General features: G+C 39.5%; 1 protein-coding gene across 1 annotated transcript in view; it reads left to right on the top strand.

The window, feature by feature from the left end:
• Positions 1-9,600, top strand: part of LOC112161150 (semaphorin-7A) — a 14,554-nt gene extending 4,954 nt beyond the window's left edge. Inside the window, exons 9-11 of the mRNA XM_024296179.2 lie at positions 710-989; positions 8,566-8,677; positions 8,757-9,600. Coding sequence (XP_024151947.2) covers positions 710-989; positions 8,566-8,578 — 293 coding nt within the window. The 3' untranslated portion in view covers positions 8,579-8,677; positions 8,757-9,600. The remainder of the gene's footprint in view (positions 1-709; positions 990-8,565; positions 8,678-8,756) is intronic.
• Positions 9,601-13,442: the final 3,842 nt, after the last annotated feature.

Raw genomic sequence — 13,442 nt, 5'->3', positions numbered from 1 at the left:
AGAGCATGTGAACTTTCTACATTGACAGCAGCAGTTTAACATGAATCCACAGACTTTGAACCTTTGAGAATCAGATAATAATCTGAAATTCTTCTCATGACCGATATATGATCCATGTTTTCTTTGTTCTCATGTGGCCTGAACTGAACTGAATGTTCACCACGCACAAATGCAAAAACTACACCTTATCCACACTAAATCCAACTCACCAGCGTATGATCTTTGGGTCACTTCCTGTTTCCAGGTGTGCCAACTTACTCCTTTGGTTTTTGGTTCAAGGAAGTGACTTTCTGGTAGGTTTAGCTGTCCAGCAGTTCCTGAGCTGTGACTGCTGTTTACCTCTTTCCTCCAGGGAATACGTCAAACATGAAAAAAAACGTTCACACACATAAATGTGACAGCTAAGAACAGTATATTTACCAGTAAGCAGAGAAAACCCCACATATTCAGCTTTAAATTTGTCAGGAACTCTGCAAGGGTCCTCCAGTTTGTCCTGTTTGTCAAACTGGTATCGGCTGCTGTAGCTTCAAAGCTTTTATCCAGACTGATCTGAAGCATCTGACAAACGGTTAGTTAGTTAGTTGTTCTTTGGGGTTTACATCTTGGAGCTTGTATTCCTTTCAAGTTAAAATAGCCCAACTGGTTCTTGAATAAACAAAATATCAAATATTTGTCTTAATGCTACACACCTCTCCTTCTTTTCCTTCAGAAAAAGTGGAAAACAGCCCGATCGTCCTTCCCTCTGGATCCAGATATTTCCTGCGTTGTCCCGTGTCTTCCCTCCATGCCGAGTACGTCTGGAAGACCCCCAGCTCCTCAAAGTCCTGCAGCCCAAAGGAGGACGGGTGTCTGCTTCTGATTGAAAGCATGAGCTCCCTGCAGGACGGAGGTTATGAATGCACGTCAGAGGAGAAGGGCTACAAGAAAGTGGTGGCACGGTACCAGCTGAGGAGCACGGCGCCGGGCCGGACAGCGCCATCTGGGTTCATGTGGGTCTGTGTGGCTGGACTTTTAAAGCACCATTTATAGAGATCAAAAGCCAAAAAAAATTATTTAGGGTTTGGTTACCCTTTAATAACTTTAAAAAAAAGTGTTATTTATTCTGACGATGTCAGATTTTTGCTGCAGATCTTCAGGAGAAATGAAGTTTCACACTTGCTCTGTTATCATTTGTTTTACATTAAATAGCAGCAGCTCCTGCCTAAGAAAATGTATTTGTGTTCATAGTTTCTCATCCCAAAGATCAACATTTCAACATAAATCTGAGTTAAGCTGCCAGACTCATGCTGAAGTTTATGATCAAAAATGTTTATTATTTTTCTGAGAACTGCAGTTCCGGTTGATGATGTTTGACGTGAATCTTTCACACTAGTGTGTTGAGTTTGTGGTTTCCAATTTTCTGTTGTTCATAGATATGTTTTAGAATCTAGAATGGATGCCTGCCTCAGCTCTCGCTTTTAGCACATTGAACCACATCCTTGAATTCTTCAATAATTTTTTTTTTTTTTTTTTTTCATTATGCTGTCATGCGCTTGAGCTTCTTTTTTTCCTGATTGTGTGTCTAAATGATTTCCACAGACTGAATCCTCTCTACTAACCTAGAGTGTTCTCCTGGGCCAAACTTTATAATAAATAAATACATGAATCACTAAAACAAAAAACACTAAATTAAAAATAAAAGAATGCTTCCTACGTTCTCATGCAGCTATGTAACTGTGAAATAATCTGTCATGTCTCTTGAAATCGAACCTATTGAAGACTTTGTTTGCACTTGTTTAGCTATCACTAAATTCTTGTGTAGTTTTTTTCTGTCATATTTAAATGCAGTCTGCACAAAACTGGAAAAGGTGTTGGATAAATAATTTCTGCTTTTTTGGCTGCACTTTTTAAGTAAATTCAATGATGCAACATTTGCAAGAAACAGTAATTTGTGCCGTGATGCAGCCATAAATGATCTGAGAGACAGCTGGAGCCGTTTGTTTTTGTGGCACACTGTCCCTCACCTGAGAGCTCTAGAAAAATAATAAAAACTGGACTAAAACTTTTCAACTCTTTTTGTTTCTCTGTCAATTCCTAATATGGAACAGATTATCCTTCTTTCCTTCCATCCTTTACAATAAAGGGACCAAAACAGTTAAGGCCACAGTATGTAAAGGAGGGGTTGTTTCTGTCCGCTCTCTTGGCAGGTTAGCCATTTTTTGAACTTCTGTGTTTCTCCTGTATCTCCTACATTTCACACATTTGTAAATGTGCGAGGAGACCATGTTTCCGCATCCAATTATCCATATCCCATTTGAACGTAGTTCATTCATGGTCATTCCTCTGCCCTGATGACAAACACGCTCATGATAGTGCTTCACAAGCAAGGATGATACATGAGACCCCCTGGGAAGTATAGCTGGATGTTCAGGGTTGATCGGCAAAGCCTCCCTCCAACTCTGAGGACTTCGTTGTCATCAAGAAAAGCATTTAAACTGTGCAGCTGACTGCGTTTGCCAAGAGAGTTGGCTTTTCCTTGTTTTAATTTCTTTATATCTTCTGAGAAGGCTTCCCTTTGTTCCAGCTTAATTATAAGCTGTTCAGCTTCTTGCCTTTCTTCAAGACTGCTTGTCTCATTTGTTCTTGGTTGTACCCCTTTAAGTTCTCTGACAAATCTTTTAAGCCTGGCAACAGCTCTCACAACTCTGGACCACTCTGAAAACTTGGTGAAGCAATTCACAACTGAATCTGCTTCTGTCTTGACAGTGTTAACACAGGACTTGCGAAGCTCAGGGTCAGAAATTTCCAAAACTCCCACCATCTCCTCTTCACAAACTTGCATTTGAAGTGTCGGTTGCCAGAGGTAATCTGGACCTGTTAGCCAGTTAGATTCTCTTAACTGAGATGTATTTAACCCCCTTGAGGCATGGTCAGCTGGATTGTTTTCTGAACTGACATGATGCCATTGGTTTGGTTCTGAACTGGACCTTATGTGCTGAACCCGGTTAGCTACAAAGGTATGAAACCTCTTTGCATCATTGTTCACATATGCAAGAACTACCTTTGAGTCTGTCCAGAAGTACTCACGCAAATTTTCAATCTCTAGTTCTTTTTTGACAGCATCACTGTTCCGAACTGAGGTTACTGCAGCTGACAGCTCGAGTCTTGGTATGGTCATCTGCTTGGTAGGGGTCACCCTTGCCTTTCCCATTACAAGTGAACAACACACCTTTCCTGTTTCACTTACTGCTCGGAGGTATGAACAGGATCCATATCCGTTATAACTTGCATCTGAAAAGTTGTGGAGTTCGTACTGTATGGGCTTACCAAAGCTTGGTGGTAAGTAACACCTTGGTATTCTGATTGCTGGCAGTTGGGTTAAGTCTCTCAGCCATGACTCCCATCGAGGCTGGATTTGATATGGGAGGTCTTCATCCCAGTTCACCTTTTCTTTACAGAGCTCTTGAAGGATTTGCTTCCCAAGCAATATGTAAGGAGCAACAAATCCCAACGGATCAAAGGCAGAAGCAACTGTTGAAAGAACTCCTCTTCTTGTCATGGGCTTGTCCTTGACAATAACTCTGAACTGGAATTCATCAACTTCAACACACCACTGGACACCTAAAGCACACTCAATGTAAAGTTCCCCTAGAGCCATGTTTATGTCTTTCCTCTGTGCACGTTCCTCAGGTGGTATTGCAGCAGAGACTTCTGGATGGTTGGAGACAAACTTGTGGAGATGAAGATTCCCAGTTTTACACAGAGCTCTTGCTTCATTCACCAAGTGTATGGCTTCAACTGGAGTTTCAAAGCTCTTCAAGCCATCATCAACGTAGAAGCTTCGTTGAATAAACTTGATAGTCTCGTCACTAAAGGTTCCGTGTCCCTGTGATGCCAAATATTTAAGTCCGAAGTTAGAACAGCCGGGAGATGAGGCGGCTCCAAACAGGTGCACTCTCATTCTATACACTGCAGGTTCGGATGTTAGATTTCCATTTTCTGTTGCTTTATCACTTGGATTTTGAAGTGTTGACCTTTGTCTCTCTTTTAAGTCATCATTGTGCAAACAAGTGGGATGTTTCTTTTGACACTTTCCACATGTACTTCTTTTGTTGCACCTTTTTGACTGATGGCCAACCTTCAAACAGCCAAAGCACAGCTTTTCTGCTTGCACAAATTTAACAAGATCTTGCAACATCTTTTCACAGAATCTTTTACATTCTACGATGAAATGTCCAGGAATGTTTACAAAATGCACAGGATGGGTAGCTTCTTTCTGTTGTGTTTGTAAACAGAGTCTTAGCATGAACTGTTTGATTTCTTTGTTGTTTGGGTTTTTCTCCTTCCACGCTTTTTAGTGCTTGTACTGAAAATACAGGATCACAAGCAAGATCTGCTTCTCTTGAAAGGAAGTCGACTAGTTCTTTGAACTTTGGATACATACCAAAGGTTTCTTTAGTTTCCATAACCTTGCGGTTCCAACTGGAAACTAACCAATCTGGAAGTTTGAGCAGGATCCTTTGGCACTCATTGCAATCATTGAGAACTTCAAGGTCTTTACATGTGACATAGCCTTTTCACAGCTCTGGAGGAAGTCTGCAAACTCTCTAAGCTCATGTGCATCCTTTGAACTTACTTTTGGCCAACTGTAGAGTTTGTCCCTGAAGGACTTCCCTATGATGAATGGGTCGCCAAAGCGTTTCTCCAAAATCTGCCATAGGTATCAACCTTCCGCCGTATATCTGACTCAGGTGCATGTACTTGCCACAACTCATCATACATTCCCTTTACAGCAGAAGAGGTGGCTTGAATGTCCTCGATTAGCTCATTTAACTCATCCTTGCAAAGCGTATCTGATAATATTTCTTTACTAACTCTTGCATGGTATCTCCACTTTTCATATGCTATTTTGTACTTGCGTTCCATTGCTTTCATTTTTTTCATTTTGGAATTCTTTTCCTTTTTCAGTTAGAATTCAAACTCTTTCACTTCTTCTAAGTGTTTTTGCTTCTTCTTCAGGAAGCAGGTGAGCAGTTTCAACTTGGGATGATGGCTCAGCTTGCTCCTCTAAATTGCTTGTTTGTGCATGTGACATCTTGTCTAGAGTGCAGTAATCTATATTTTAAACAATGTGTCTGGATTTGTTGAAATTACAAACAAAATTACTTTATCTGAACCTAAGATGCAAATTATTTGTCCCTAAATAAAATAAATGAAAACTTTTAGTGTAAATTGCAATTGAAAAATCAGTTAGAATAACAATAATACTGATGAACTGTAGTAACTTAACCTTCAACGATTTACCTTTTGAATAAACAAATTAAGTTTTATAAAAATGCACCTTTTATATCTCTTAAGAAAAATATGATTCCTTAAACATATAACCACACATTTACTAAGTATTTAACAACAGAGTAGAAACACCTCAGAATTCCAAATACAAATCGTCATAAAGCAAGAGATGTATAACCTTTTTCTCTTAAGCTGCAACCTTTAAACTCACTTTTCACACCACTATTTCTTAACTTTGTTTGTGGAAAAGAACGTTCTGGGCTTCTTTGGTGGAGCTGTGCTTCTGACAATCTTACATGCTCGCCTGCACGCGGTGAGGAAAATGGGCGTCGCCTTCCCGATGCGATACGAGGCGGTGCTCTGCTAAGCGGGCTTCACGCGCAGCAGCCTGCTTTCTTCTCCCCGTGTGGAGCAGTCGAGTTTTCACTGTGACTCTTCTCATGACAACACAGGTCGGTTTTTGCAACGGGCGTTTATTTTCTCTTTGCACGTCATCCAACTTTGGGTACACTTCGTGCCTTCGCTTTCGTTTAACCGTGAAAACTATGAACAAAGCATTATAAAACATTTCAATAAATAAAAACTCCACAAAACAATACAAAGTAATACAAACAAAAAGCACAATAAATACCTCGTTTCCGCTTGTCAAGAAAAGAGTCTCTTTGAGTCCAAAGCATCGTGCGTGCTGCTGCTTTCTTCCAGCAGGAACTTCTTCATGAACAAAAACTGCGGCCAACATCAAAAGCTCAAAGTCTCGCGAGACTACTTATATCGCTCTGAGCATGCTTCAACTAAAATTCACTGTACAGTCCCAAAAAATAAATCAAATTACAAGTTTTACAAATTTCAAAACCCATGAAAAACAATAAAAAATATGTATATAATTTCAACCTGCACTTACAGTGACTGTCCGAGTACAGCACAGCGGGCGCCACGACAGATCAGCGTCACAGCTGATTGTGCATCTCCTCTGTAAAATCAATAACCAAGATTTCCTTATCGCTTCATCTGCAGCCTGAATACGATGCAGGAGTCTCATTTGAGGTTTATCTCAAGTGCAGTGACAAACTTCAGTGGATCTAGTCGTGTTCTTTCTTTTGAATTCCACTGAACAGACTTCTGGGCTGCACGGTGGCGCAGTGGTTAGCGCTCTTGCCTCACAGCGAGAAGGCCCCGGTTCAAATCCCAGCTGGGACCTTTCTGTGTGGAGTTTGCATGTTCTCCCCGTGCATGCGTGGGTTTTCACCGGGGACTCCGGCTTCCTCCCACCGTCCAAAAACATGCTTCATAGGTTCATTGGTGACTCTAAATTGCCCCTAGGTGTGGATGTGAGAGTGGATGTGTGTGATCGAGGCCCTGCGACAGACTGGCGACCTGTCCAGGGTGAACCCCGCCTTCGCCCTTCAGTAGCCGGGATAGGCTCCGGCACCCCCGCGACCCCGAAAGGGACACAGCGGTCAAGAAAATGGATGGATGAACAGACTTCTCACTCGCATCTGAGACTATCAATGGACTCGCTGCGTGAGCCAGCGCGGCACACGTGCGCCACAATGCTGTGACTTTACTCAAATGCTCCTTTTTAGTCAATCAAATAAAAAAACACACACACACATTGCCGTGTTTTTAATGACTTATCGCGTGATTCAGTTTGTGTTTTATCACATTATTATGAAACCATGTCATTGCGACTCTGTGTTTTTTTTTAAATTCTTAGAATTTGGTTAAAGTTTCATGTGTAATGGAATCAGAACCAGAGCTGCTGAGTGTTTCTGAATGGTGCGTTCACTGAGCACTTGATATTGGCAGTAAAACGAAGCAGTTCATCAGAGAAAATATAGAACACCGGCACTGATCAGGATATAATCGAGTGATTAAATAGTGTCGACGTTTTCTCTGAAAAACTGATTTGTTTTGTTGCGGATTGTTTAAAAATGACAAAGTTTGTAGCGGACTGAGTTGGGCTGAGTAACTATTTGGGTTCACTTATGTCCAGGGTCTGGTGAACGCACCATGAGCAGATTCTTGTCTGCTGTGGGATCTGTCAATCAACCTGTTCGGAGGTTTAAAGAAAATAAAGGGACAGATGCATGACCCTGAATTAAAGTGTTCGAGGAGCGCAGATACACTAATAATAGCTATAATTAATTAATTAATAATTGATTAATAATAGTTATAATTTTGCTAAAAGCATTGCATTTTTTCATTACCTCAAAATGTGACAAGATCTGTTGAGATGAATAAAGTTCTGAATATTGACATTTGTTTCCTAGCTTGATGTCATTAATGATAATTATCGTGAGAAATCAGTGTCTTTACATAGAGGAGTATATTTATTATTATTATTATTATTAATGAATAACTAAAGGCAAACTAAGTAAATTTGTTATTTCAAACTGGTAGCCCTTCGTATGATTCAGTACCAATGAAGTAGCTCTCAGTTTAAAAAAGGTTGATGATCCCTGCTCTAAAATATTACTCATATTCTGGTTGGAAACAAAAACTTTCACAACCCTTACAATACAAATAGAGCAGCTCATGCTTATCCATAAAAACATATCAAGCATAATTATTCCTTCATGCATGCTATTTGTGCACGGACGAGCTGGCGCCTACGGTCAGGTGAGTGTCTGTGCTTGTAGAGGATGATGAACTGCAGAAACTTTGGTCCAAATTCAAAGACAAATAGATTAAACTAAGCATTTCATTCCTGCTAATTCAAGCAATTCTTGGTTTTGGTCTCAGTGTGTCATACTAGCTCCCTAAAAACAAAAAATAGCTTTAAAACCAATAAGACCTTTTGCTTTTCAAAAGCAACAAACATCAGCCAATTTTGATCTGTTTGGTGGACTCTAGTTTGCTCTTAAGTTTAATAAGTTTCATAAAGGGAAATTTAGACACATTTTGCTCTGCTTCTACTGTAAAGTGTTTTATTTATGTATTTATTCATTATTTGTATCAGTTTTTTTGTCCTGAGCAAACATATGAGCTGAAGGACTCGTGTGTTGGACAGTTATGAATCTTCTGACACGGCAGGAGTATCTCTGGATGAAATCTGAGGATAAACTTTTTTATGTTTATTTATTATTTATATATAAGACACATTTTGCTCTGCTTCCACCTTAAATTATTTTATTCTGTTTTTATTCACATATTTATGATCTTAGTCTTTAATCTACAGTCTTTTGTTCTACTTGTCAGGGTCTGACAGTTCCTGCCCCTTTGCTGCCCTATCCTATTTCTTTTTGGTTCCTTCCATTGGTTCTGTTGCTGCTTTCTCATATCTCTCCTCCACAGGTGTCCAGCATGAGGCAGGGCATCCTGGCACACCTGCAACTCATCACCCCGGCAACATTTAAGACCGGTTCCTCCAGCTTTTCCCTGCCAGTCCGTCTGCTAAGCTCAAGTGGTATTGAGCCCACAACTGAGTCTGCATCCCTGGCTTGTTACGCTTCTCCTAATCAAATCCTTCTGTTTTCTGTCTCTAGTCTGTGCTGGCCTGGAACCATTCAATTACTCCTGATCTCGCCCCCTCCTGGACTCCCTACATCTTTAACCTACCTGGACCTCTTCCCCCTCCTGGACTTCAAGCAACTTCTCCATCACAATAAACTATTTGTCTTCATCTCTTTCCTTCTGACCATGACACAACTTTAGTTTTTGTTGAAGTCTTTTATAATAAGGACATTTATTTATTATTAGGCTTCTACCTTAGCAGATCAAATCTTAGAATCAAGTTTAAACCTGGAGCATTTTAACACGTATGAGCTTGTCTTCTTAGATATTCATATTTTTAACTCTTTATTTGCCAGATTTTCTTTTTTGAAAATATTTGATTTTTTAAACATTTTATAACAACATAATTCAAACGTGTTCAACCACTTGAGTCTTTTTTTGTAGTTTTTGAAGCAGCTTCTATTTTTTTAAACTGTTTAACTTTGGTTGAGTGTTAAGAAAGTCACTCTAGAGTTTAGCAACAGTTTCTTCCTTTTGGAGTTCCGTTATTTACTTCAACATTTTCAGTCTGGCAGGAAATGCAGTTCTCCTAGTTTATAGGTCAAAAGCAAACGAGACGTTATGATACACTCACTAAACACTCACTCTGTGACTTAAAAGTTTATTTATTTTTTTGGTAACATCTTGCATAATTTAGTTTGATAAAGCTAAACAAATCCTTCACACCCATTTTTAGGAACATTGTTGCAGCAAGTCTTCTTACATCATCGAGTTTGTCATCATTTTGCATCATATTTGATTCAATAAAAACATAAAACTTTATGAGGAAGCTCCTTTGATAACTGTGAGTCTCATGACACTGAAACTTGTTTCTGGGAAAACCAAAAAAAAAAAATATCATACATGATTTTATTGATGGGATTTTTTGAATCACTTCTGTGTTTTTGGTCTATCAATTGTTTCTGTGGTGGACCAAGCAGCCAAAAAAGCAGGACAGCATGCAATATGTATCAAAAAAGTTGGAAATTTAATTTTCTTTTCAAAAAATGATTTAAATAACACACTGGGCCCTTAAAAGAGGTCAACTAAAGAATAAGGGAACTCAGGCAAAAGGCAACATAAGTTAGCAAAGTAACATGAACAGACTGAAACTGACCTTACCTGACAGACACACATGGCAAACACAAGGAGGAACTGAAAATGATAAACTCTTAACTACAAACAATATGCCAGCACATCAAATCAATCTGTAAAATGTAAACTAAATATAACATACAGTTAATTTTAAGAAATTAATGACAATAACTAGAAATCAAACCAATTGATAATCTACACAAACAAATTAATATCTCCCCCCCCCACCCTTGGCCATGGTAAAGTCCAATCAGCTGCTTGCTGTTGTTGTTTGCTGCCAAGTGCTCATGTTGGGGTTGTCAGGCCTGACTTCAATCATCCAGAAAATGCTGGCATTAATGGCAAGCACTGTGGTCTTCTGGGCCAGCAACTCAAAAAAAAAACAGATTAATAAACTTAAACAACAATAGGAATATAAATATGGTGTGGTGCTATCCATTTACTGCCCTGATGGTCGTGAGATGGCAGCAGCCACCACACTCCCGTCCCCTTCGGAGTTTTCTCCATGAGAACGAGAGAGGAAGACGGCAGTGTCGTTCTCTTTGCCAGGGATGTGGATGACCATGAATCTGTAGGGTTGCATGGCGAGGTACCAGCGGGTTGTACGTCCATTAGTGTCCTTCAGTTTCTCCAACCAATGCAGAGCCCTGTGGACCGTCTCCAAGATGAACTCTCTTCCCAGGAGGTAATATTTAAGAGTCCATGGCCCATTTGATTGCAAGTCCTTCCTTCTCCACAGTGGAGTAGCGGGTTTCTCTTGGGAGCAGCTTCCGGTTTATATAAGCCACAGGATGTTGATCTTCTGGTGTCCCCTGCAGAAGCACTGCTCCAATGCCCCTCTGAGATGCATCCGTCAGCAAGATAAACTCGTTATTAAAATCTGGACTGTGAAGGACTGGGTTCTTACTCAGTGCTTGCTGAATGTCCCGAAAAGCTTTCACAGCCTCAGTAGTCCATTGGATGCAATTTGGACATCTGGAGCCGGTCATGTCCGTCAGTGGAGCTGCTCGAGCTGAAAAATTCGGAATAAAACAGTGATAGAATCCCGCCATGCCGAGAAAGGACCTCGGCTGTTTTCTAGTTTGAGTAGAGGACAGGACTCAATCGCATGAACTTTTTGAACTTGGTGTTTAATTGAGATTAATTTCTTATTCATTTACCATGAGGCATATTTATTTTGCTCAATATTTCAAAAACTATAAAGCTAAAACTACCAAAAGTACAAGCAGTAATGTCCTGCACGAGATGAACGTTTTGATACAGAGTTTGTTGAAATTGCTGAAAGTGTGACTGAGTTTTTACATGCCACAAAAAACGTACGGAAAAAAAGCAGGAGAATCACTTTAGTGTGAATGCTTTCCAGCATTCACACAAGGAGGACGAGTGTCTGCTTCTGATTGAAAGCATGAGCTCCCTGCAGGACGGAGGTTATGAATGCACGTCAGAAGAGAAGGGCTACAAGAACAGGACAGCGCCCTCTGGGTTCATGTGGGTCTGTGTGGCTGCGGCACTGATGGGGAGGTTCAGCTGCTAAAAGTCTGATGTTACATCAACAAAAACAAAGTAACTCTGCCTTAGTGAGTCTTGATCACTTTGCCAGTCCCAAGCCTGGAAAAAGAGGAGGATTTGTTGATTCTTTATATATTTTATTCTATATCAGATAATTTTCTATAAAAGGATATTAAGTGAAAATATAAATAATTTTCTATTTGGGTACCAACTTATTTAGCAACTTTTCTTACTGGAGTTTTTCCAATGCTGAAGACCCACTGCTGCCCTCTATTGGTCACAGATGGCAGTACAGCCCAGTCAGTTCAATGAGGACGATCAATTTTAATAACTTAAAAACTGTGAAGTTGTTGTCACATTGTGGCTTCAAATGTGAAGCAGACACAAAGCTTCATACCTGCTTAGTTATATCACGTTTTAGAGCAGTTTTTCCAAAATGTGACCCAAACATCAACATTTAAACAGGAATCTGAGCCTCTGAACTAAGCATTAAACTTTTGACATTTTTGTGATGAATTTATAGATAGCAAATGTTTAATTGTTCATAGTTGTATTTTTGATCAATTAATGTGATCCATAACTTGATGTTATATAAGATCTGTCAGAGTGGATGTCACAGACTACCTCAGTTCCTGCATTCAGTGCATGAAGCCACACCCACCTCAGGTTGTAACATTCTTGAATGATTTGCTTTTTTTGTAATCATCAAATTCATGCATTGTTTTTGTGTTGGATGATGAATGATTTCTGTTTTTGTGGCTTAAGTTTTTGCATCAGTTCAAAGATACCACTTTTTTTAACCTTTTCTTGCTTCTTGTTTTAAAAAATCCCACATTTATAAAAAAGAAACTGCTGTGTATAATGGAGCTGCAACCATAAAAATAAGACATATTTCTTTGCATTTAAACAGTTTTCTCTGTGCTGTTGATTCTCATTTCCAGTGAAAATGTATCTTTGACATTTTTTACCAAGAAAATACATCAAAATGAGAAAAAAAAATGGTGCAAATGTTTCGAAAATATATCAAAATCCACTAATAAAACCAACATCAACGAAAACAAAGTAACTCTGCCTGAGAGAATCACTTTGTCAGTCCCAAGCCTGGATAAAAAAGGAGGATTTCTTTAATAAGTTTATATTTTATTGCTTATCAGATCACTTCCTCTGAAAAGAAAATGGAAATATTTTTCTAATACTCCATTGTCTCTTTTGAGAACTGCTTGCTGAGGTGTTGGGACTGTCGCTGCATTTTCAGGCACGACCCACTGCTGCCCTCTAATGGTTACAGATTACAGTACAGCACAGTCAGTTAAAGTCCCATTCCAACCATCTTTTTATCTATAATGAAATTGTCCTCTTTGGTCTTTTAAATCATGATGATGTCATTTTTAAGCAATATCAAAAGCCTGTTTTCTTTTTAAGACATGTTTCCTGCAGAGCAGCAGGAGCTCATTAGAAATTTGAATCTGAGTTGTGGGCGGGACCGTTGGCGCAGAGGTAACCCTACGCTGATGTCCCATCATTCCTTTGTTTACAGTCTCTCCCACTAACTTGCAGCTCCTCACAACCCCAAACAAATATTAACAAATATTATTTTATTTTTTGCTACGCTAATGTCAGCTTCTGCTTGTGAGGAGCTGTAAGCTAGCAGGAGAGCATGTAAACAAAGAAATGATGGGATACAAGCGTTGGATTACTTCCGAGCCAAAGATCCCACCTACAACTCAGAGAGAACTTTCTAATGAACGGAAGTATTCCCCCTTATTTGCAGTGTTTAGGGACCGGAGACATCCGCGAATTCCAAAAATCCTCGAATACGGAGAACCCCCGCTCCTGTCTCACCACCTCCATCCCCCCAACCCCACGGCTGAAGAATGTCTGTTACAAATCCATACTCATCAAAACACTCTGATGGTGCTTTTTTACACATTTATAAAAGAACATTGTGGAATTGCTCATCATAAAGATTTTTTTTATTTTTACTAAAATCGCCATGATTATAATCTAAAGACCTGTATTAACAATTTTACAATAGCTAAAAACTTCAAATTCTTTTTTTTTTTTTTTAACTTGTC

This window comes from Oryzias melastigma, linkage group LG3 (assembly GCF_002922805.2).
Source record: "Oryzias melastigma strain HK-1 linkage group LG3, ASM292280v2, whole genome shotgun sequence".
In the NCBI taxonomy this organism is placed as follows: Eukaryota; Metazoa; Chordata; class Actinopteri; order Beloniformes; family Adrianichthyidae; genus Oryzias; species Oryzias melastigma.
This window is presented reverse-complemented; position numbering and strand designations above follow the sequence as displayed.